The sequence below is a fragment of the Fringilla coelebs genome (genome assembly GCF_963513975.1).
Source record: "Fringilla coelebs genome assembly, chromosome: 8".
NCBI classification, from domain to species: Eukaryota; Metazoa; Chordata; class Aves; order Passeriformes; family Fringillidae; genus Fringilla; species Fringilla coelebs.
The window spans coordinates 16,829,115-16,851,327 of NC_140066.1; the positions used below are offsets into that span (position 1 = coordinate 16,829,115).

The 22,213-nt window shown below is 35.0% G+C and overlaps 1 protein-coding gene across 6 annotated transcripts in view; it reads left to right on the top strand.

Annotated features, from left to right (window-relative positions):
* The window catches only part of PPP3CB (protein phosphatase 3 catalytic subunit beta), a 45,534-nt gene that overhangs the window by 19,726 nt on the left and 3,595 nt on the right, over positions 1–22,213 (top strand). The window contains exons 6-16 of one of the 6 annotated variants that reach the window (XR_014616342.1): positions 1,906–2,045; positions 2,143–2,220; positions 2,320–2,414; positions 3,896–4,021; positions 5,996–6,073; positions 10,500–10,584; positions 11,458–11,555; positions 16,997–17,026; positions 18,677–19,235; positions 20,903–20,961; positions 21,579–21,650. Coding sequence is in view for 4 of the 6 variants with exons in the window: in XM_084210461.1 (XP_084066587.1) it covers positions 1,906–2,045; positions 2,143–2,220; positions 2,320–2,414; positions 3,896–4,021; positions 5,996–6,073; positions 10,500–10,584; positions 11,458–11,555; positions 16,997–17,026; positions 18,677–18,855 (909 nt within the window). In the remaining 2 variants the exon portion in view is untranslated. Of the gene's footprint in view, positions 1–1,905; positions 2,046–2,142; positions 2,221–2,319; positions 2,415–3,895; positions 4,022–5,995; positions 6,074–10,499; positions 10,585–11,457; positions 11,556–16,996; positions 17,027–18,676; positions 20,369–20,902; positions 20,962–21,578; positions 21,651–22,213 lie in introns of those variants that run through there. The other 5 variants (XR_014616343.1, XM_084210461.1, XM_084210462.1 and 2 more) reach the window with 5 other exon arrangements.

A 22,213-nucleotide genomic window follows, 5' to 3' on the forward strand; every position in this document is an offset into this window, starting at 1 on the left:
TGTGTCCTTTAGCTTACTTGCTGTGCCAATAGTAGAGAAGCCCTTAAATTGATTATTTTGATTTGATATATGTAGTCTGGGTTGAGTAGCTTGAAGTGACATTTCCTTAACTTTTGAGATATCCTGAGAACTGTGCCAGTTAGTAGACTGTCTAGTGAAGAAGAAACTGATTTGGTGTGTATATAAGTCAGTGTATGTAGTATGTAAGTGTATGTAAGTATATTTATTTTTTACAAACTCACCTTACTTGAGGAAATAGCTGCATTATTGTTTCAATGCTATGAGAAATTAGTTTAGGAGAGAGGTGTGTTAATTGCAGGTAGCCAGAACTTTTCTTTATAATGTCTCTATAAATTTGGCCAAAGTCATAAGGAAAATACTTGAAGACTAAAGAAAAATTCTTAGAAATGTTTTCTAGAATTTCAGCCTTCTGTATTACAGGAAACATCAATCAGCAAACAGTTGAAACTTCCTTGTGTGAATGCCTCTCTTAGCTTCTGGACCCATATTTATTGCTGGAGGTTTAGAAACTTGATGGTTTAATCTACAGAAATTCAGGTACTTGCAGAAGTTGATGGACTGACTTCTTCAATCTGGAAGAAATACTCCATACCAGGTTTATCATCCAGTGTGGGAAATGTTAAACCACAGGATTTTAATATTGAATAAATTCCAACAACAACTTCAGTTAATACCTGCCTTACCATTATCTGGCAGGAATTTGTAAAGATCTGGACCTCTCCACTTATGTTACAGGTGGCAGCCTCGGGAGCTCTGATTTTCCAGGGCATGAGAGAGCTTGGCACTACTGCTGGTTCCATATTTGAATGGATTCCTATGGACCGTTAGACTCAAATTCACCAGGTGCTCACCAAACCTCCCTTCGAGCCTGTCATGAAGAGTTAAGTGTTCTCTAGTACCATCAAAGTCATCTTCTTTGGTATGGGAAGTGAAGTGAGATAAATGCACTGTCCATCAAAGAACCGTTCCTACATTTCTTGGATAAAATCATCTTGTGAACAAACTCCAGCTACATAAAGACCAAATAAACTTTACATTGAACCTGGGATATCTGCTTTCATTTCTGGGACATCAGAGATTGATTGCCTGTAACTTAATTAAGCTAGGCATTTTCCTTTTATGTTAACCGATGCACTTTGCTCCTTAACTTCTGCCCCTTTTGACTGTGGTTACTAGGAAAGTTGCAGGCTCCCAGAATAGGTGTTTCAAGTGAAAATCAATAAGGAAGCAGCAAGAGAGAAACCGAGAGAAAATCTGCCAAAATTCTTATGGCCCATTACATCAGGGATAGAGCTGAAAAATAAAGCTTGTATGAAAAAACCTTAGACAGCCGGGCCAGTCGCATCTTCATTACATTGTTAAATGATCCATTATGGAGACGGGTGTTTCAGGGTGGTTTTTGGTTTTTTTGTTGGTTTGGATTTTTAGGGTTGTTTCGTAATATATATTTAGTCTCTTCTAGTTGGTGCTAATTATTCATGCTTTTTTTTTTTAATTCCTGTTTTCTGTACTGTTTCTCTTTTCTAATTCCTGGTAGTATCTCCAGATTGGTAGATGTGGCATGTGCATGAAAAAGGACCATTTTGTTCCTTGTCTGTATCTTGACCTTGTATTACACATATCCATCAGTCTGGAAGTTATCTCCCTTCTTTTTACAACTAATAAATCTTATTGCTCTTAACAGGTTTGGTTCTTTTGGCATGCCTGTGCCTTATTTCATGAGGAGGAGAGGAAAAACTATACAGAAACTACTTCTCTTTGATATGGTTGGGATTTATTCTAAAAATGCTTGGTATTGATGGATATGTAGGTTAACAAATGTGTAAAACTTAATAATTTAATATTTAAAGAGTGTTTGTGCATTTGTCTTTTCTTTCTAAACAGTTAGATAGATTCAAAGAGCCTCCAGCATTTGGACCAATGTGTGACTTATTGTGGTCAGATCCTTCAGAAGATTTTGGAAATGAAAATTCACCAGAGCATTTCAGTCATAACACAGTCAGAGGATGCTCCTACTTTTATAGGTGAGAGTATGCTGTGATTTAGTTGGGTGTTTAGTACTGACCCCTCCTGAATATTTTAAGAGGATATCTTTTACTCATAATTGTTTTCATTTCACAGCTATCCAGCAGTTTGTGAATTTTTGCAAAATAATAATTTGTTGTCAATCATTAGAGCACATGAAGCACAAGATGCGGGGTGAGTACTTTGTATCTTTCAAGGAAATAGTCGCAATGTAAAATAAAAATTGATTGCTTCTTTGCTGTAAGATGTAATATAATTTGTTTGGTTTTACAGTTATAGAATGTACAGGAAAAGTCAAACCACAGGGTTCCCATCTTTAATAACAATTTTTTCAGCACCTAATTACCTGGATGTCTACAATAATAAAGGTAAGAACTTGTTATTAGTAATTGTATGTTATAATAAAATAAAATTGTCTAACTAGATAACCTAATATCAACTGCTTTTCACCAATTAAGAAACTAAAGGACAAAAAAAAAATCTATTAATGAAAGTTATAAAGAAGAGCCGTAAATGACAACTCCTGTAAGAGGAGTACCTTGAAGCATTAAGCGTGGTCAGATGTTTCCTTTGTGAAAATTGTTTCTATTTAGTACTTGTGATTAGTCTACTGGTGTTATCCGGTCAGGTAAGGTTTCCCTGTGCTATGAGTATTCACTCCTCTCCAGGAAGGTAGTTTGCATTGTGGATTTTGGCATCTAAGCATCTTAATTGTGATTGTAATTCCCATAATGGCCATAGATGGGAAATCAAGGAAGAGCAAATAGTGATCAAAATACTTATCACCATTGGAAATATTAAGATGGAAGTATAGAACAAGAAATCCATTTTTGTCCATCCTCTACTAAGATGGAGTTGAACAGGAGAAGCCTGTTTAATAGTGTGGAGAAAGATTTGCAAGTCAGAATTACAGAGAAGAGCTTAGCTGTGAATTAGTATTATTCATTGATGAGAATAAAGTTCAGCAACAGAATTTAAAAATAAAGCCTGCTGAAATTCAAGTATGATATTAAAGTAAGGCATTTCAAGTATGTGATGAATGAATGATCTCCAAATGTTCAAATAGTGTTCCTTTGAAACTAACACCTTTTTTCTATTAAATACATTGCATTTTCTACCACCTACGTATAAAGAACCACCCCCAGCCCATACCACTTCTTTAGGGTGCATAACTGTACACAGGAAAAGATGAGCTGTTGTTACTTTCACTGATTGCAAAGTAAAGGGGAAGTAAAAATATCTTCAACTGGCTTTTAAAGTTTTTTCACTATCTCTATGGATACTGTATTCATAGAACCCTTTTTCACATGAGCTATTCCCAGTCTGATGCAAGTGTAAGTATAGAAAAATGTGGTCAACTACTTCTTTAGCTTCAGAATGCTTCTGGTTTTCTGTCTTTTTTCTTCATGCTTTCTCCTTTCCCTCATCTTCAAGATGTCTATGGTTTTACTCCAGTCTTATAGCATGGGAAGACACATATGAAGAATAAAACCTGAATTTGCATATACTGAATGTACTGCTGTTCTGAGTTAGTTTTGTTAAAGTTACTGAAATTATACCTTTTCAGGAATTCACCTTTTTAAAAATCTTTGTTGATTGTAGACCTAAAATAGGATAGTACAGACCTGTATTGACATGTAACAGTACCTTTGAGTGAAACATACACAGTAAAAATCCAAAGTGCTCCATTAGTTACCTGTCTGCAAATACTGTGAAAGAAAGAGAATGGAATACCTTTGGGATTATTTAGTCTAAAGTATAAATAGACCTAAGCCAAGCCTGTGACTTTACATTTGTGGTACTCAAAAGTTTTAAACATTTTTTTCAAAATATCTGAATTTCATTTTAGCTGCTGTATTAAAATATGAAAACAATGTGATGAACATTCGTCAGTTCAATTGTTCTCCTCATCCTTACTGGCTACCAAATTTTATGGATGTTTTCACATGGTCTTTGCCATTTGTTGGAGAAAAAGGTTAGTAGAAATTATGCATCAACTAATACCTCTTATTTCTGACAGATTAATGTTGGGAGAATTTTTGTTTTTAAAAATATATTTACCAATGAAAGATGAATTGCATTATTTTTGTGTTGGTTTCTTTACTTGTTTAAGTCAAGGTAGTAAGAACTGCATCTAATATAGCTAAGATGTTAACGAGAATTATAATTTCCACTGGGGGTGTACATCTCCATTGTTAAGCAGTATCTTTGAACTGCATTTGAAGTTAACGTTTAAATTGCTCATATTCTACAGAATGCAAAGTTATATGCATTTTTAATCCTATGCAGTTATAGGTATAAATTTATATTGAGATGTTTGTGTAAAATGTTAACTTTCCTATATGGATATAACAGATTGACCTTCACTGAAGATAAGTTTTTCAGTTATAATTTTTTCTTGTAAAAAAGATAATTTAGCACAGATCCTCTTTTTTTTTTTTTTTTTTCTTTTCCCTCTAGAGATGATAACTGAATCTAGGACACTGGGCCCTAAGTAGTCCTCAGTTGGCAAGCAATGAGGTTAGAGGTTATTTGGGTCTGTTTAAAATCCTTCTATGACAGAAACTGCTCTTTTCATAAAAAGAGATCTGGAGAGCTCTTTAGATTTCTTTGAAAATTTCTTTTTATTTTAGTTTAAATTTAATTTAAATAAAATAAATTTAACTAAATTTTAGGTTTCCTGCAGTTATGTACTTAAGGACATAAGAACCTAGGATTCTAGATTTGCTTATGTTGTCTTTAGTAAGCAGTTAAATGCAAATACTTTGGACACTTCTTACTGTGGTTAACCAACTCAACAATTTTTTTTTTAATATTTAAATTAAGGGACCTGACGTTTGAAAGATGATTTGATTTATATCTCTCTTGCCTGATTAGTAGATAATGTTTTCAGCAGCAAAGGGTTGCTACTGTGTATTTTCCTTTTGTTGTGTTGCTGGTAATGACATCCAGCAGCTTATTTAACAGTGTTTGAGTGTTTCATTGCCCGGCTCAGTGCTTCAGACTGCTGGAGTCATGGCCCTTGTAGGTAGCCTTGCCTTCGGACAAATGCATGTTCCCACTTTTGATGAGGGATTTAATGTCAATTTTGTCTGGTCTGCATTGATCAGATCAAAATCACATTAATTTGGTGTTTTTTACAGTAGAGGGTAACTCTTTCCCAAGAATGAGGAATACAGCCATAGCAGATAACACTGGGGTTGTATGAATTAGTCATGAATAAATGTGGGCAGCAATTTACAGGGTTTTTAACCAGCTGCCTTTTGGATAGGTTTCTGAATACTCCATGTAGAGGAAGGTTTGCATATTTTAAGAAGGAGCCTGATATACATCGGAAAGATTGAGTGGCAGAATAAGAATGTTCCTGGAGAAAAAAAAATACACAAATTCATCTCAAAAAGCTTGTATCCACTATGTTAATATATTTAAGGGGAGTTTGAAAAGACAAACAGATCTTTATATAAATATGTTATATATATAACATATTTATGTTCTAATATTTTTCTGCTTGAGTACTTCTGCTACATGCCTGCAGTTGTCAGGAAAAGAGTAGCTTTTTCAATTCAAGCCTGAGTTTGAACAGTCAAAATTTTTCATATTTAGGTAAAGTTTGCATAAAAACTAGTTCAAGTACTTTACCTTTAATGTAAAACTACTAATTTACAAGAAAAGTCTTCTTATCTAAAAGAGCTCCCTGTAAGAGAGGAGTGTTCATGTTGTTTGACTGTTTCATGTTTAGTTGAATAATTTATAGCTGCTTATTTTTCTGAGCTCTTTAAATTCTGTGACAGCTCACATCAAGAATTATTTTGAAATGAGGTTACTGAGCGATGACTGTGGTGTGAGAAGTTAATTCACTAGAGTTGCTGGTGACTAGCTATATCTTGTGTACATGGAAATATTTTAAATTCTATACAGAGTGAATTAAGATTTATTTTTTCCTATACAGTAACAGAAATGTTGGTGAATGTTTTGAGCATTTGCTCTGATGATGAGCTGATGACAGAGGGCGAAGATCAATTTGACGGTAGGGTTTACTTTAAGATACGTAAATTTCCTAATGGTAATAGCTTATAAACAATAGTTAACTTAGACTGGTGTAATATTGCCTGGCATTTGAACAAAATTGCCTTCAGATTTTTCTGTGGAAAACAATGCTTTTGGTGGGGCAGAGAAGGGAATTGCATTTGTGTTTGTGATCGAGAAGCAGTAATAGTAACCTTTGCAAATCCTCATATGTGATTTCAATATAAAACAGACTTAGTGGGAAATTCTCCAAATGTCTTTGCACTTGAAATTTAAAACATACTAACTGACTTTGCTACTATTTAGAATAAATGCATCATAATACACTAAATTTCTTAATTATTTCCCTTCAATAACAGTTGATGTAGGAGAACATCACATACAACATTTTTTATGGCAAAGTACTATAAATAAAGTCTGAAATGCAAGGTTAAGTCTGCATTTGAGTTTAAAGGACAACTCGTTTATGTACATTGTATTATGCGTATTCATGTAATGAATTACAACATCTTTTTGTCTCTTAAACTGTGATATAGTAGATTGTTAAGAGAGGTTTTAGCATGATGATTAGGAAGCAACATTGACATGAAGACCTAGCATATCACACTTAGTTTTGTTGGGTTTTTTACAGAAGTGCTTAATGTCACACCTAAACATTTTTCAGACTTGCTTCATTTCATCCAATAACAGAACTGATCTGGTGAATTGTTGTTGATGGGGGAGGAGGAAGAAAACTTTAAGCAGCTTTTGAGGAACATGAAAGGATCATTTATTAGATACACATTTGAGACACAACCCCTTTCTTAACATTACTGAGTTCAAATTCGATAGCAGAATAGTGTTGTGCTAAGCAGCTGTGTGTTTTCCATTGGAGTGCATTGATTCTGAGCCGCTTCAACTTTGCTGCTATTTAGATGATTGCCAAAAATGTGAAAACGTGGAAGAAGTGTCAAAAGTGATCCTACCAGCAGTCAATTCCTGTTTTTTTATGCAAGTAAATCTCCTAAACTGAACATAAAGCAGTTGCACCAAGCAGGGTGTGGTGGTATTCTGAGGCATCAGGATTTATGTTTGCCCGTAGTTGCAGTTGTCAGTTGATTGCATATGCTCTGTCTGTAGTTTCTTAATTTGAATTATTTTATTATTCTGTCTCCTTTAACAATTTCTTTGCTTGATGCATCTCTTATGCCACCTAGGTACTGTCTATGCTTTATCTTTCTATGTGGTTGGATTTTTTTTTAACTGCTGACTTCCAAGCATTCTCTTGTTATTCGTCAAATTTTAAATATTCTCAACAATTCCACTTCTTGTTTGATGAATGCATTTTCAAGTGTTGCAATTTTCCATTTTATTTTTCTCATATTTCTTCTCCATTCCTTCTTTATTACCACTGCCAAGTTAAATATCTTTTTTTTTTGTCTCACTCACCTTTTTCTCCATCGTTCACTTCCTTTTTTTCTGGACTCTCCATCTGAAGAGCGACTCATATATGGCAATAAAAAAGGTACAGACCAGACAGAGTAGGAATGTTTTGAAATATGACTTCACAGAACCTGACAGTCTGAAGTATTAATGAGAAAATACCCTTCTATTGAGAGTTATTATGTAGTATTTTATGATTATTAACCATTTTAATGGGAATTTTATAAAGACTTGTGTATTTTGTTATGAAAAGTCATACTTCAAGACATCTGTCTTTCTGTGCATGAATTTTTTTTCCTTCTTTTTTCATTCCTTTTTTTGGTAGAATTTCATTCTTTTATCTACTTCTAAATTTTATCTTTGGTCCTGCATGTGTAGGGAGCTTTCAGTTGTCTGTCTTGCTCTTTAATACTTTCCTCATGAGCTGTTTTTTTAAGGTTGTGCATGGAATGTGTTTATAAAATGTTCTAAAATCTGGTATGTGTAGTACATTTTGTCTTCTTAACTGAGATGTCAAAAAAAGTACTTTTTGATTCTCTGTGAATTTTGAAGCTGGCTGGATGCAAATTATAAAAAGAAGCCTAGTTACCAACTTAAATTCATGGTCTGTCACTTGGTTTTCAGAAATCACAGGATAGATAGTTTTGTACAGGGATATTCTTCTGGCTACTACTTGCCTAATAATATTTTTTCTCTCTGTATAAATTTTGTTAGTTCCAGAGAATATTTCAAACAGTTCAGAATGCATTAAATTAAAGACATGTTTCCAGAAGTTATGTCTGGAGCATAACATGTCAGCATTTCAGAATTTATTTCTTATGCAGGCCTTAGGAATGGGAAATGGGGAAGTTCTTTGTCCTTTCTCCTATAATTTAGGATGTAATCAAGACATTCTTCTGCAAGCAGATGCCACTCTCTATGTAACCAGGATTCAATGGCCACATTAGTGCAGTATATTAGCCTGGAGTAATGCCTTTGGCTTTTTGCCTTGGCTGTGTTACTTCTGGAGGCCAGGGCAATGAGAAATCATCTTAAAAAAAAAACCAAAAATGAAAAATCCCAGCAAACAAAACCCCTTCAAATAAACCAAACACCCCAAAGCAATCTTTCTCATTTTAAAGCACAGGGACTAGCACTGCCTGAAGTCTTTCCAGTTGGCACATTACAGCTTGGCATCAGTGAAGCCTGCGAACTGGTGTAGGTAGAAGGAAAATTGAGGAACTTAAAGAGAAATATTTGATGTCCCCCTTAGCCCTGAGCTTTTCAAACTCTAAAAAGTCTCCTTCTCATTCCAGATTCTCAAGTGGCTATTCAGTAGTGTTCAAAGAGAAAAAGCAAAAATTTCTACAACTTTAAAAGTTAAGATTTCAAGGAAATTATTTTCAGTAAAAATTGAATGTTTCATACTATCCTAGTCCAAGTTTTTCCTGAGCCACCTGTTTTGCCAGTTTTTTAGTTTGATGTCTGTTAAAATTGTAACTTTGTCTAAAAAAAAAATTTACCCGCAGTTCCTGGCTTTTTTGCTTTGTTTATGTAGACTGGCAGGTATTTGTCATACCCCAAGGTTCTGTCATTGTGTTCTTACAAAGGCTGTCTCTTGCCCCCGTTTTTTCTTTGTCATTACACCTTTTCTGTCTCGTGTGGTTTTGTTGTTGTTGTTTGCCCTTACATGCTTTATCTTTTGTCTTTTATTTGGTTTGGTGTTCAGGGTGGAAAGTCTACCTGCTCTTGTGCCACAGAAGGCCTTATGTCCTTGCAGCTGTGGTCTGAGAAGTGTGATTGTTGTGCCTGAGTGTCTGTACCCTCATGGGGAAGCCCCATGCTAGTGAGCAGGGATGGAAAACAGCTCTTTCACAGCTCCCTTTTTGAGTGCAAGTCGGCCAATTTGGACGTGTGGCTCTTCCCCTGCCCACTTCTGTGGCCTCTCTTCTACATTCTTGCAATTTAGTTGGCAACTTCTTACGGTGTACCTTTCTCCCAAGACTTTACACTGTACATTGAGTACTGGAATACCTAACAGACCCGTCTGAGCTTGTTCACTCTTGCTCCCCTGTGGCTCAATTCATAGTATGACTGAGTCGCTCTTACCTTGATGTGATTAATGCTCTCCTTCTCCAATGGCTGAGGAGAAGTAAGGATTTTGGTTTTGATATCTCCTCCTCTGCTTCTACTGTTTTAATAAAATTGAGGAGTTGGCCAAGGCAAAGTAAGATGAGGGGAAGGATGACTTTTATACATTGAAACAAACCAGAGAAAGGAGAAAGGTGTTGGAGAAGGGTGTTTCTGTTTTCATGTCAAGGCAGGCAAAGATGGCTCTCCTTCCTAATCACAAGCCTCCTTTCAGAGTTTTGTCTTCACCTTTTTTCTGTCACAAGTGGTATCACTCTGCCCTGTGGAATGTGCAGTATTTACTCCAGATCTTTGGTATTTGTAATTTCTGCAAATGATGCAAACCTAAGATGATGTGGAACACAGACTTAAGTGGTAAGAAGGGTACCACTGCAATTTTTTTCTTGTTTATTTTCTGAGGGGTTTTCATGGAGTTGTGTTTTGGGTAGCTGACATAAAAACAAGGAAGCCACTGTTTTCTCTTGAACAGCTGTGTGACAATTGAAAATGTGGCTGTAGTATCTCTTTGGCTTCTATATTGGGCTGCTTGCCTACATGTTGATATACACACATACACATTCTTAGTACATGTCAGTACTAAGAATTTAAAGTGTAAAATTTAGGCAAATGAGTTAATACAGTTACTACAGTGTAGTGGTGGTAGTTCAGATGCTTACTAGGTTTAGAAAATCATTGTGAACAATTGAACTTTTTAATGTGTATTTTGTGAACACAGAGGTGATGGTTTTGCTGGCATTCTGAAACTCTAATTTAATAACATTGTGACCTCCTATGAAGAGTACTGAACTTAAATAGTTGTTAAATTTGATGCACTTTAAAACAGTGACCTTCTAAAGAATCATGAGCTTGAGATTTTTTTCTTTTTCTATTGAAAGTAGGTACAGCTGCCGCACGGAAAGAAATAATCAGAAATAAAATTCGTGCAATTGGCAAGATGGCAAGAGTCTTCTCTGTTCTCAGGTACTTGCATGATTTCTGCATTCCTTAACCCCTATTACATTTGCAAGGTAAACATCTCTGTTTCAGGATAACAAATGCCAAGGATTTTTCAGGGAGATCACTGTGCATCAGAATCTCATTTGGCATATTGGAGTTCCCTGTTGATGGAATTTTTGGTTGAAAAATATTTTTGAGTTACTTTTGAGACGTTGCAACAAATTAGAGAGCATGATCTTTAGTGTTCATGTTGTTTGTCCAGCTGTTAACTAATAGTCTTGGAAAGGCAATACCAGATAGAGAGGCTGAAATCAAGGGTGTACTGAAGGAGGTCAGGACTGACTCTGAAAATTTCTGACATACCAGGAACTTGAGGAGTAAAGGAGTTTTGTTTTCAGTTTTGGTTTGTTTCTTTTCACCTATTTAAAAAATGCCCCATCTTCTTTAAATGTAGAGATTTCATAATCCTATTTACCCAAAATGTCTGTTTTTCCACAGAACATAATTGCTCAAATAGGGGTAATTTTTTACAGTTCTTATTTCCCAAAGTAGAGACATTTAAAACAAAATTTGGGGTTGTTTTATGGTAGTGAGATGTATTCTATATCTCATGAAGCATTCAGTGCTCATTTCAAAGCTAATGAACCTGCATGTGAATAACTGCTCAGAATTTGGTTCAGAAGTAGCCAGCATTTATAACTCCTAGGCAGAGGAAAGACTGATATGGAATAGAATTATTTTCGTGTTTTAAATTGTTGGAATTTGAATTTACATTCGGTCTTGGCATGCCTAAAACACATCAAAACTAGGCTGTCCCTTTCCCCATCCATTATTTTACTTCAATGCAAGTTTTCATGTGCAGATATTTCAGGTTTTGTTACTGTTTTTTTCACACAGGGAGGAGAGTGAAAGTGTGCTGACACTCAAGGGTTTGACTCCCACTGGAATGTTACCTAGTGGAGTGTTGGCTGGAGGACGACAGACCCTGCAAAGTGGTAATGATGTTATGCAACTTGCTGTGCCTCAGATGGACTGGGGCACATCTCACTCTTTTGCTAACACCACACATAATGCATGCAGGGAATTTCTTATGCTTTTCAGTTCTTGTCTTAGCGGCTGATACAAGCATAGTGTTATGTGTTAATCAGGCAATGTGAAATGGATACTTAACCAGGGTATAAAACTAAAAGCCAACTAGTTCAGCAGTGTCAATCTATGTTTTTCAGACTATGAGCTTCCTTAGTTTACAATTTTTCAGGTGGGGTGACCCTATAGATCTTGTATTGAGGCATTTAATCATTACAGATACAAAAATGGCAGTGTAATTTTGCATCATTACTTGTGTGCTCTCCATTAAAATGGTTTATTATAGCTGTGTTAGTATTTTCATTGACAATGTCAAATACTTGTTGATATTAATATTAACAAACAGCTACAGACTGCATAGTTCCATATTACACTCCATTGACAGATTGCAATGTGCTATGTTTTGTACCCTGGTAATTAATGCCAAAGTTTGTTCTCTATGTTGTTTGTCAAATGTTCTATGTATAATTGACCTCCCTGAATTGTCCTTGTAACATGCTGTTTCCTTCCTCTGCAGATGTAGCTGCTTTCTTAGATCTGTCTGTCTCTCTCTAGGTATAGATGTATGTCTGTATAAGTGTTAAAATTAAACCACTATCCCCGACACTTGTCTGTCTCTTGATGTAGAAGCAATGTTGTAGCACCTTGTTTTTGAGGTTTGCTGCATTTGCTGCTGCACACTGTCTGTGCATTTTCAACAACAATGTACTTGAAAAATATTCAATCATTTGTTATAAAATCAGTTGAGAATAAAGGGATTGAATTTAAAACTTGTAAATAAATCAAAATAAAAGGGTGTTATTAAGTGTGCATATATTTTTTTTGCATGAAAAATAAAAAGAACTCTATACAAAATATACCTGTAATCTGGCTCATTGAATATTTTGTAGAAGGTTTTTATTCTTTTTTTAGTTTGTTGAATCATTGGATCATATTTTTCACAGGGCCCATAATGATTAAGTAGGATTAGGGAGGATGCTATGAGCTTGTACCAAGCGTATTAAAAGAATGAAGTCCATGTTTTCTGCTCACAGTGGTGAATAACTAAAAAACACCAGTCTGAGACTGGACTTCATATCAGCAGCACTCTTAACATATTCAAAGACTTTTTATTGGCCACCTTCAGGCTTTGCTAGGAAGTATAAAACTTTAGTATGGGAACACTGAATTTTATAACTATTGGAAGATTGTGATATGTGAATACCACTTTTTACACAATCTATTTTCCAAGAGTAGCTGCTTGTCTCATTTCATTATTTTGACTGTTATTTGAATTCCTTATATTTTCTAGGTAGTTTTTTGAAAGCCTTTCACTATATTTTCTATTAAACTATCAAAGCTGTTTTTAATAGCTTTGAAACACAAATGTCACATTTTAAATCATTTTCAGTGGACATATAATGTCTACAAGTAAGTTTATATGTCCAGTGTATGTATGTGATTGTTTTGTGAATGTCTATAATAAGAAATGGTGTATGTTTCCTAATCCATTCAACTATTCCAAAAGCATATGTTCTAGCTTTAATTTTCATTGTTTAATGAGAAATTTTATTATGCTTAAAAATGAGTCTGCATTCCTCTCACTCATTTAACAAATTTTTATCCATGTTGCATTACAAATACCAGAGAGGATCAAACTGACTAGAAATTTTTTTCTTTACATAAAGCATATGACTTTCTACCATTACTGAAAATGTGGGACATTTGGAAAGTATGCAAAATCCATTCTGGATTTTTGTGGGTGTGGGTTTTCTCTTGACTAGAACTTTTGATGGCCATATTCTTTGATGCACTACATTAATACTCCTCATTTGTTTTAGTCATGTTGATTGTTCAAATAAATTATGCCAACTGTTAGTTCTTAAACGGAAGTAACTTCTTTTTACTGATAGGCATGTTACTGTTTCAGTCTTAATTTTCAAATTAGGGTTCATGCTCAATTGGAAAGGTAGGAGTAAACCAAAAATAAAATAAAACTTCACTAACTGACCATTTTCTAAACCATTGTAGTATCAGAGAATTTATATTCTTGGCAAAAATACGGTCACTGATAGTATAGTATATATTTCTTACTACAAATATTTCATTGCTCTTTGAATTATTTTGTACTGTGTTGGTCAGTATACTATCAATAATTTAAATTAGTCTAGGCTTGCAAAAATAAAAGAGCATAATATTAATTGAAGTAATTTTTTTTATTCTGTTCTTTTGTTGGCTTAAAAATATACAGAATTGACCAGTATGCCCTAGGTTTTCCTGGTTTCAGTCTTACAAATGCTCATTTCTCAATGGCACATTGGTTGCTGTTAAATAGATAAGCAGCTTTGAAAGTTATAAGAAATTGGAGATTGGCGTATATTTCTCTAGAGAGCTGGGCTGAAATTATTTTATCAGGACAAATAGATACACACACATATGCAATTTTTGCATATATACCTTTTGTAGATCTTAATGTCAGTAGCATTTTCTATAGTGGGTCTTAGCAGATGCCACTGTTCTGTCAGGCTTTGTTGAGCCCAGCTGCTGTGTTTGTGAGCTGCTGGCCCTACTCCTCCTCCTCCTTCTCCTCCTGCTCGAAGCAGCAGTGCCTGGTGGCTTTGCCTGGTGTTTTTGCCTGGTGGCTTTGCCATCCTGCCAGGCAGCCCCAGGACAGATCCTCACTGCAGCATAGAGCAGCCCAGGGGGGAATGGCAAAGGCAGACTGCAGTGAAAGGCTTAAACAAAGACGGCTCAATTCAGAAGCGTAATTCTGGAAAGAAATGCAAGCCTACATCCTATGGGAGACGTCAATGTATGATTGATTTTTTCATGAATATATGGAGCTATTTTTTAAATTGAATCATAGCTTACTTTTTATAGCTTTAATGTGTTAGGTTAAAAACAGACTTTGGGAAACCATGGTCTTTGTATATTTCTATATTTTTTAATGTAAATTTGTTTTTTATTATTTTTGTTGCTTGCATTATAGTAGCTGAAATAATAAAGATAATATTAAGTATTGTTATTTAAAATAACGTTTCATAGTGACTTATTTTGGGAATTAAATTCAATAAAATTAACTTCCAAATTGAGCCAAGATCTGCTAAAAACAGATAAAACACCTAGAGCTTTATTCAGCAATGTACTAAAGAGAAATCTAAATTAAAAATGTAAGTACTTCCATGGATATCAGTTGAACTACTGCCTCTGCTATTAGTCAGAAAGCAGTCAAGATAGTTTTTTGTGTTTATGTTGCAAATTGGTGAGGATTTTCTGTCACATACATCCATTAAGTAAAACAAGAGGAGAGGTGAAATTAAGGATAGAAATGCCATTGAAACCTTTTGCTTAAAATCAGCTTTCTATTGAGAATTTTCAGAGCAAAGACTTCAAAATTATCTGTTAATATGACCCAATATTTATTTGAGGTTTGTCAAAGTCTACAAAGTATAAAGTTTTAATTAGATATAGCTGCAAAAGAGAATCCAACAAAATGATTTTCCAGATTGAGTCTCTACAAGTTTTTTAAGTGCTTGTATTTTCCAGTCAGTTTGTTCTTTTATGTCAAGTTGAAAATTATCTTCTTCCTAACTGTGATGAATATTCCAAGGTCTTTTTGGAATAGTAGTACTACAAGTAGCGTGAACTAGGAGTAAATTATGAAATTTGTATTTATGACCAAGCTACATAATTTGCAGAGATAAATCAGTATTCGTGATCTTTTCAGGAAAAGATTGAAAACAGACTCCACAGGTAACAGAAAATGGTGGAAAGAGGTGGTTTCTTTACATAGTTTTATATTTGTATGGCAAATTGATTATAGTTTTCGAATATGTATTCGGTGACTTTCTAAAACAATTCTTAAAGTAATTTGTTTTTAGAAGTAGAGAAAGTTTCTTTCCCTTAAGGTAAACATAAATAAGCATCCATTCAAGTGGCTTTTTGATTTAATTCTGGAATTGCCCTTGTCTCTGTAGATTTAAGTGCAGAACTGTTTTAACATTTTTTTCATTTTTTATTCCATGGAAAGTGCAGTATATGAAATTCAAAATGCTGCATTTTCCTTAAGTATTTAATATTATTTTATGAAATAAAATAGTATTTATTGGATACTTACATAATGCAAGTATCCAATTTTTTTAGACTATCTCAGTGAAAATTAGAATCTTATGCAGTGAGCTTAAAGCATAGTGTAGGCAATTCATACATACATAGTGTAGGCATGGTGTAGGTGATTGGTTTTGTCGGATAGGAAATGAGAAGTAATAAACTTAAATATCTTTGAAGAATTCTATTCTCATCTAATGCCCTATTTTCTTATATAGCTATTTTCCCCAGCCCTTGCTTGAATACTCTGCCATGATTTTTGTTGTTAACAGTATGTATGAAGCACTACACAAGTAGGTTTACCACTATGTAAGCTACTTTTTGTTAATATTTCTGAAATTATGGTATTAGAAGCATGGTAAATAGTGGAGGAGGTAAAAGGTTGTTATTACCATGATTGACTTAGCTACAGTCAGGTTGTAATAGTAATAACCTTATGTTAAAGCTTTGCCATCTAGAGCTAAAATTATGAGGAAAGATCTCACACGTAAGAAATCAAAGCAGTTGTCATAGTTATTTAGTTAGAAAAACAGCTAGTGATCTAGATGTTCTTCATATTCACATTAATTCACCCACTAAAACGATGTTAAATCCAGACCTCTTCCTGCTGTAGACTTTGTTGTTGATTCAACTAAACAATTTACAAGACTTTTTAAGTATGCAGATTTAACTAACTTTCTAGATTTGTCTTCTTTGGCTTAAATTTCACTATTCAGTTCTCAGAGATGCCCATTTTAGCTTAAAATATTGTGAGAAATTGAAGTGCTAGTTAAACTTCAGGGAGCTAAAGAGAAAAGTTCTTTTTTATTATTATTAGAATGCTAGTAGTGTTATTTTTATAGTGTCCTTCCTGGTAATTTAATGAAGCTCACTATTGCATTTTAATCTTCAGAAATAGTCTCAAATATATTTTTAGTATTTTTTTAAACCTTACCACATCAGTTGAAGTTTTCTGTTGCTGTCTTAAAAAAAACCAAAACAAAAATCACAAACAAAAGTTACAGAAATGTATAGTTAATAATATCAGTTCATTAGTGTTACTTAGACAAACTTTTAGTTGATAAACTCTGCTAGTTAAAATTTAGGAAAAGTTTCACTTAGACTTAAAAACAGTCCCCCAAAAACTGAATTGTCATTTTAACTAATTGTAATCTAATCTGGCGTAGCATACTATTTTAAATTGATCATTGCCTTTTCTGCTGTGCGATATTACACTCTTCATCTTTCTCATTCATTTTGCATGCATCTGCTCACTTCTGTACAGCCACTGTAGAGGCAATTGAGGCTGAAAAAGGTATGATCAGAGTCTTTGCCCTTGGCAGAGATCTGTGGTGTCTGGGAGGGAATTCAAAAGTACTCTGTGTGGGTGTGTTTTATTTTCAACTTGCACAAGCAGAGATGAATCAACTGCATTGATTCATCTATTTTACATGTAACATTCATTTCTGGCTTGAGGATAATTATTATCTTTAATATTTTAGGGAAGTTCTTTGGGGTTTTTGGTCTCTTTTTGTTTGTTTTTTTTTAACAGAATATGCTGTAGGTTTTTGTACAATAGCATGTTGTGATATGTGATGTTGTCTTGAAGTTCTTAAAAATAAAAGTGTTTAGTGGTTTTTTTCTGCATTCAACTGAAGGTTTTGTTTCATTGTGGGGAGGGGATGTTATATGTGGAAGGAGGGTTGTTTATGCATGCCTTTTCTCATAAAATATATTTAATGGCTTTAAACATTTTTTTTAACTTTCTGTGATATCTGGTAGTGCAAGACATACAACTTTTTTTCTATAGATTTTGAATATAATTTACTGTTCAAAATTATTTCTAGTATTTATAAGATATTAAATTCAATGGATTATTAGTGCTTCTGTGCTTAAATAAGTTGCACATACATCCTCTATTAATGGTATTGAGCCAAATGCTATCAAATTATTTGGTTCAGAATATTCAACTTCAGATTGTTTCTTTTCGGAGAGACTTTAGTTTCTTCTTGCTCAGAATTCAATGAAATGAATGACAAACAGCATAGCCATTGAGAGAGTTACCTTGGGGTTTTTCAGATTTAGCTGCAAAGCACCATTTAATGACTGTATTCTTTGTTTTTTTAATTAAGGAAGTCAGATCTCCAAAAATATAAACAAGTGTCATATTCTGTTCTCACACACACCTGCAAGAGGTCCTGTTGTTGTGAGTGGAAAGCTGTACTTAAATCTCCAAAGAATTATTTCATCCCAAAGACTTCAGTCTTATTATGTGGTCAGCCATTTTCTGGTGTAAATTCAACTACAGACCTCATTCATCAAAATAATCAGTACCAAAATAATACCTATTTTCTATACTTACTTTAAATACATCTGTATTTAAATGATACCATTGTTGAACCACAGTGCTAACTTGGTGATTGTGGTTGTGTCCATTTCCATCATCCACATGATTAGCACAGTGTGAACCACATCCTGCAGTTTTGCCTGCATGAAAACTGCAGGATCAAGCCATTGGTGTGTGTGCAGGATGTAAATCTGCCACTACTTTTGTAACCCTTTGCTGCTTTGCCTCCACTGCACTTGCTGTGCTGCTTAGATCTTACTGACATTGCCCCGAAGAGAAGGGGAATGTTAAGATTAGCCCAATGAGCTGAGCAGCAAAAGCACAGCTGTGATAGCTGGCCCCACCAGGGACACACAGAAGCAATCAAGTGGGCTTAAACCCCTTGATTCTGCTTGCAGAATATTTGCCATACTTTGTTCTTTTTGTAACGAACTGAAATAATGATTGCCGTGAACATTTCAGGAAAGCAGGTTAGAGAATCTTTTAGCAGTACAGTTGCAGGGCCATAAGTTTCTTTGGCTGATTTTTAATCTTTTTTTAAACATCATTTGTTAGAAAAAGTATATGCTTTCATCTTATTTTTCCATTACTGACATATCAAATTTGCATTTTGTTAAGCAATACGAGGATTCTCTCCGCAACATAGAATCTGCAGTTTTGAAGAAGCAAAAGGTTTGGATAGGATCAATGAGAGAATGCCACCAAGAAAAGATGCTCTTCAGCAAGATGGTATTAATACTGTAAACACAGCAAATGCCAATGGAAACAATGGAACTGGCAACAACAATGCACAGTGACCACATCAGCTTCTGGTTTACTCACTCATGTCCTGCCTGAGAATTCCTAGATTACTGCTTTTTGACGTGACAACAAATGAAATAGGGGGATCACTTGAAGTGACTACTTAACACGAGGTGGAAAACCATCTGACTTGATCCCCCTGAAGAATGACCATCATGCTTTTGAGACAACAGCCCCTCTCTTACACGGTGACCCAACCTCCTGGGAGCGTGTGCCTCACCCTTTCACACAAACATCCATCACTGGCTGCTACAGCTTCGGAAGAGATCTGGGGAAAGGATCGGACTGTTCTCACTAAAGCACACCTAGGCTAGCATCTTACGCTTACGTTGTCAACACTTTTAAGTTTACAAATGGGATTTTTCTTTCAGTAGAGGTAGTTTGTTTGTTTGTCTGTTTGTTTGTTTAAATCAGACTTTCAAATACAACCCTAAGAGCTAACTATTTATTAATGGACATTGGTTTCATGATATGTCTTTAAAATTATAGATTAGAATGGTCTTAAAATATCTGAGGCTGCAAAAACTGTATTTTAAATAACAGAAAAAAAGCCAAAACATTTCAGTTGGTCATTCTGTAAAATGCTGACCTCAGGTTTACTCCTTTAGATGTTGCTAATTCTATATTGTATTCACTGTATTTTTTAGTTACAGCTTATCAGAAGATTTCTATGTAGGAATGTTTATTACTTGAACACAGATTAAAAAAAAAATATTTAATTTAGAAACTTTTTTGCCCAGCTTTTTCAAGACTTTTCGCCACCTTGAATTTAAAAAAAATATATATATACTAATTTTAAAATAAGAAAAATATGGGAAGTGTTAATTTTAAGGTACTTTTAATTGAACTTTGTACATTGTTTAAGTAAATTTTGATTCATATCAAGTCTGTAAAGCTTGGCATTGTATTTTGTGTATGCATGTTTTCATTTTGCAAATATTTAATATATAGACCTATGATGTACATCTATAGGTTACCTAGATGTTATAGGTACTTTTAGTTTATTGTGAGTATTACGGTTGCATAAATAGCTAACAATCACTGGGCTGAATAGCTGCAAGCTTTTTTATTATTTTTAAATCCGTAAAGGAAACTGAACCTGTATCGGACATACTTTTTGTTTAAGCAAAGCAGCGCGTAAGCAATTGCTGTGTTCAACTGCTAAGGCGTTAGTGAAAGTGTAAACTTGAGACTGCATGTATTTTGGTATCTACAGGACTGCTTGGTTAAAATAAAAATTGAAGCCCTGTGCTAATTTGTTCACAAATAATGGACTGTACTGATTGCCAGTGTACTTTGTTATATATTTTGACATTTGCTACATGTCCTTCTCATCCCCTGGAACACGACTTGAAACTTAATGTCACTAGAGTTCATCTCTTTTTTTTTTTTCTTTGCCATAAACTACAATCTGTACATACCCCTAAGTTGGAAATTTTATGCATGTTCCGAACTATTCAAGTATTTTATAAACGGTAGCACACAATAAATTTTGTGCATGGGCTACGGCTCCTATCACTGTGTATTTGTTTTATTTGGCATACATAGGTCTAATCTGACCTTGCAAATTGTCTAGAAATAGACTTCAATATTTAAGCCATTCAAAAAATAGCATTAAAGGTCAGATTTAGCTTGCAGAGAACTAGTTGAATGTAAACACTCACTATGTAATTTAAATTTTATTCCTGTGCTATTTTTTGCTTTTGAGTTCTCTCAGAAATATTTTGTGTGGTAAACCAGACATCTATTTTTGGTTTGTACAGGCTTGTCAGAGTAGGGTTAGTGGACTCTAGAAAAGACTTATGCATAGCTGTGTTTCGTATGTTGGTTTGAACTAAACATTTAACTACTGAAGTGTGTTGGGGCTGCTTTTTGGGCAAAGGGAGAAAATTGTTTGTTTTGGTCCTCTGTACAGACACACAAATTAGCCTTTTGGTATATTCTTTTTAAGCTAAGGACAAGCTGCTAAACAGGATGAGAATTAAGATAAGTGACACACTGTTGGTAAGGGGAGTTTTAATATTCAATTTTACTTTATTGCAGATGCATTCTAACTGGAAATTCTTCTCAGAGTTTGAGTCCAGAAGATCAATTTAAAAATGGTAAGTTTTTTGGCTTTTTATGAACACTCCTATCCCTCCGAGCTTTACAGTCTGCATATGGTGTCATATTAGAGCAGAACAGAAACCTATTAAAAAGTACAACTGAAATTTTATGGTGAACATGGTGATGGTACCTTTCTCCTTGTAAGTGCTAGTGGAAAATGTCACAACCTCACAAGAAAGTATTTGTCCTGATTTGATACTCAGATCTTGGTTGTGATGAGGATTTCAAGTAGCTGAATTGTGTATATGAAGAAAATACAATCTTTGTGTGGAAAGACCTCACTGTAACTGGAGAGAACTGGTTCTGGTACTTGTGTGGCAGTAAGTGCCCAGCACTTCTGTGAGGATTCTATGTTCACTTCTGTGAGGATTTCCCTTGCAGTATCTGTTTTGCTGCTGTAAGGATTCCCTTGCAGTATCCATTGTCTGTAAATAGGTTTTGCCAGATATGAAGGCAGATCTGCAGTAAAGGAAAATACACTGGGTAGTTGTTGGCCTGATTTCTCAGGCTGTGTTTCTCCTGTCACCTTTTAGGCAAGTAGTCAGGTAACAGGATTGTGTCTGGGGGTGTTCCTGTTTGTAAAGTAGGCATTCATTTTCTGTGTTTCTGTAAGGTGGAGTTTGGAGCCGTCTCTAATTCTTATATTGTTTGGGAGAAGAAATTATTTCCTTACTCCCAGAAAACTGTAAGTAGTTTGCATTACTTGTTTTATGCTTTCAGGATTTTAAGGAGGGAAAGAAAAAAATAGTCATGTGTATGTGCTTAGTCTGTTCTTAGGTAGAGAGGGGAGAAGGCTTGGCTTTTACAGCCAAAGGAGACAGGCAGCAAAAGCTGTGAGAAGCTTGGCAGGTTCCTGGTTCGTGCTGAACTGATGAGTGCCTCCCTGCCCTGTCCTGAGCTGACACGTGGGTCACTTCTCCCCTGGGCTGAGGGGTAGGACCATCATCTGTGGTGTGCTTACCTGGAGGGCAACATCAGCAAAGATTCAGAGGTGGGCTGGAGTCTCTGACTGTCCCAAGGAGTGTAGCTGTGTGTTGGTGGAACTGAGAAGCAGAAGTACAGACTGAGCTGGGTCAGGTTTTGGGGGGTTATTTTCCAGTGGGGCCTTGTGCTGTCAGGGAATGTGCTGCCATTTGCTGAGCCAAACAGGGAAGAGCAGCCAAGTTCACAACCTACCTCTGTCCAGTTCAATGGCAAACAAACACCTTCACCTCCCAAAATTATAGTGTGAAACAGCTTTGCTTTCAA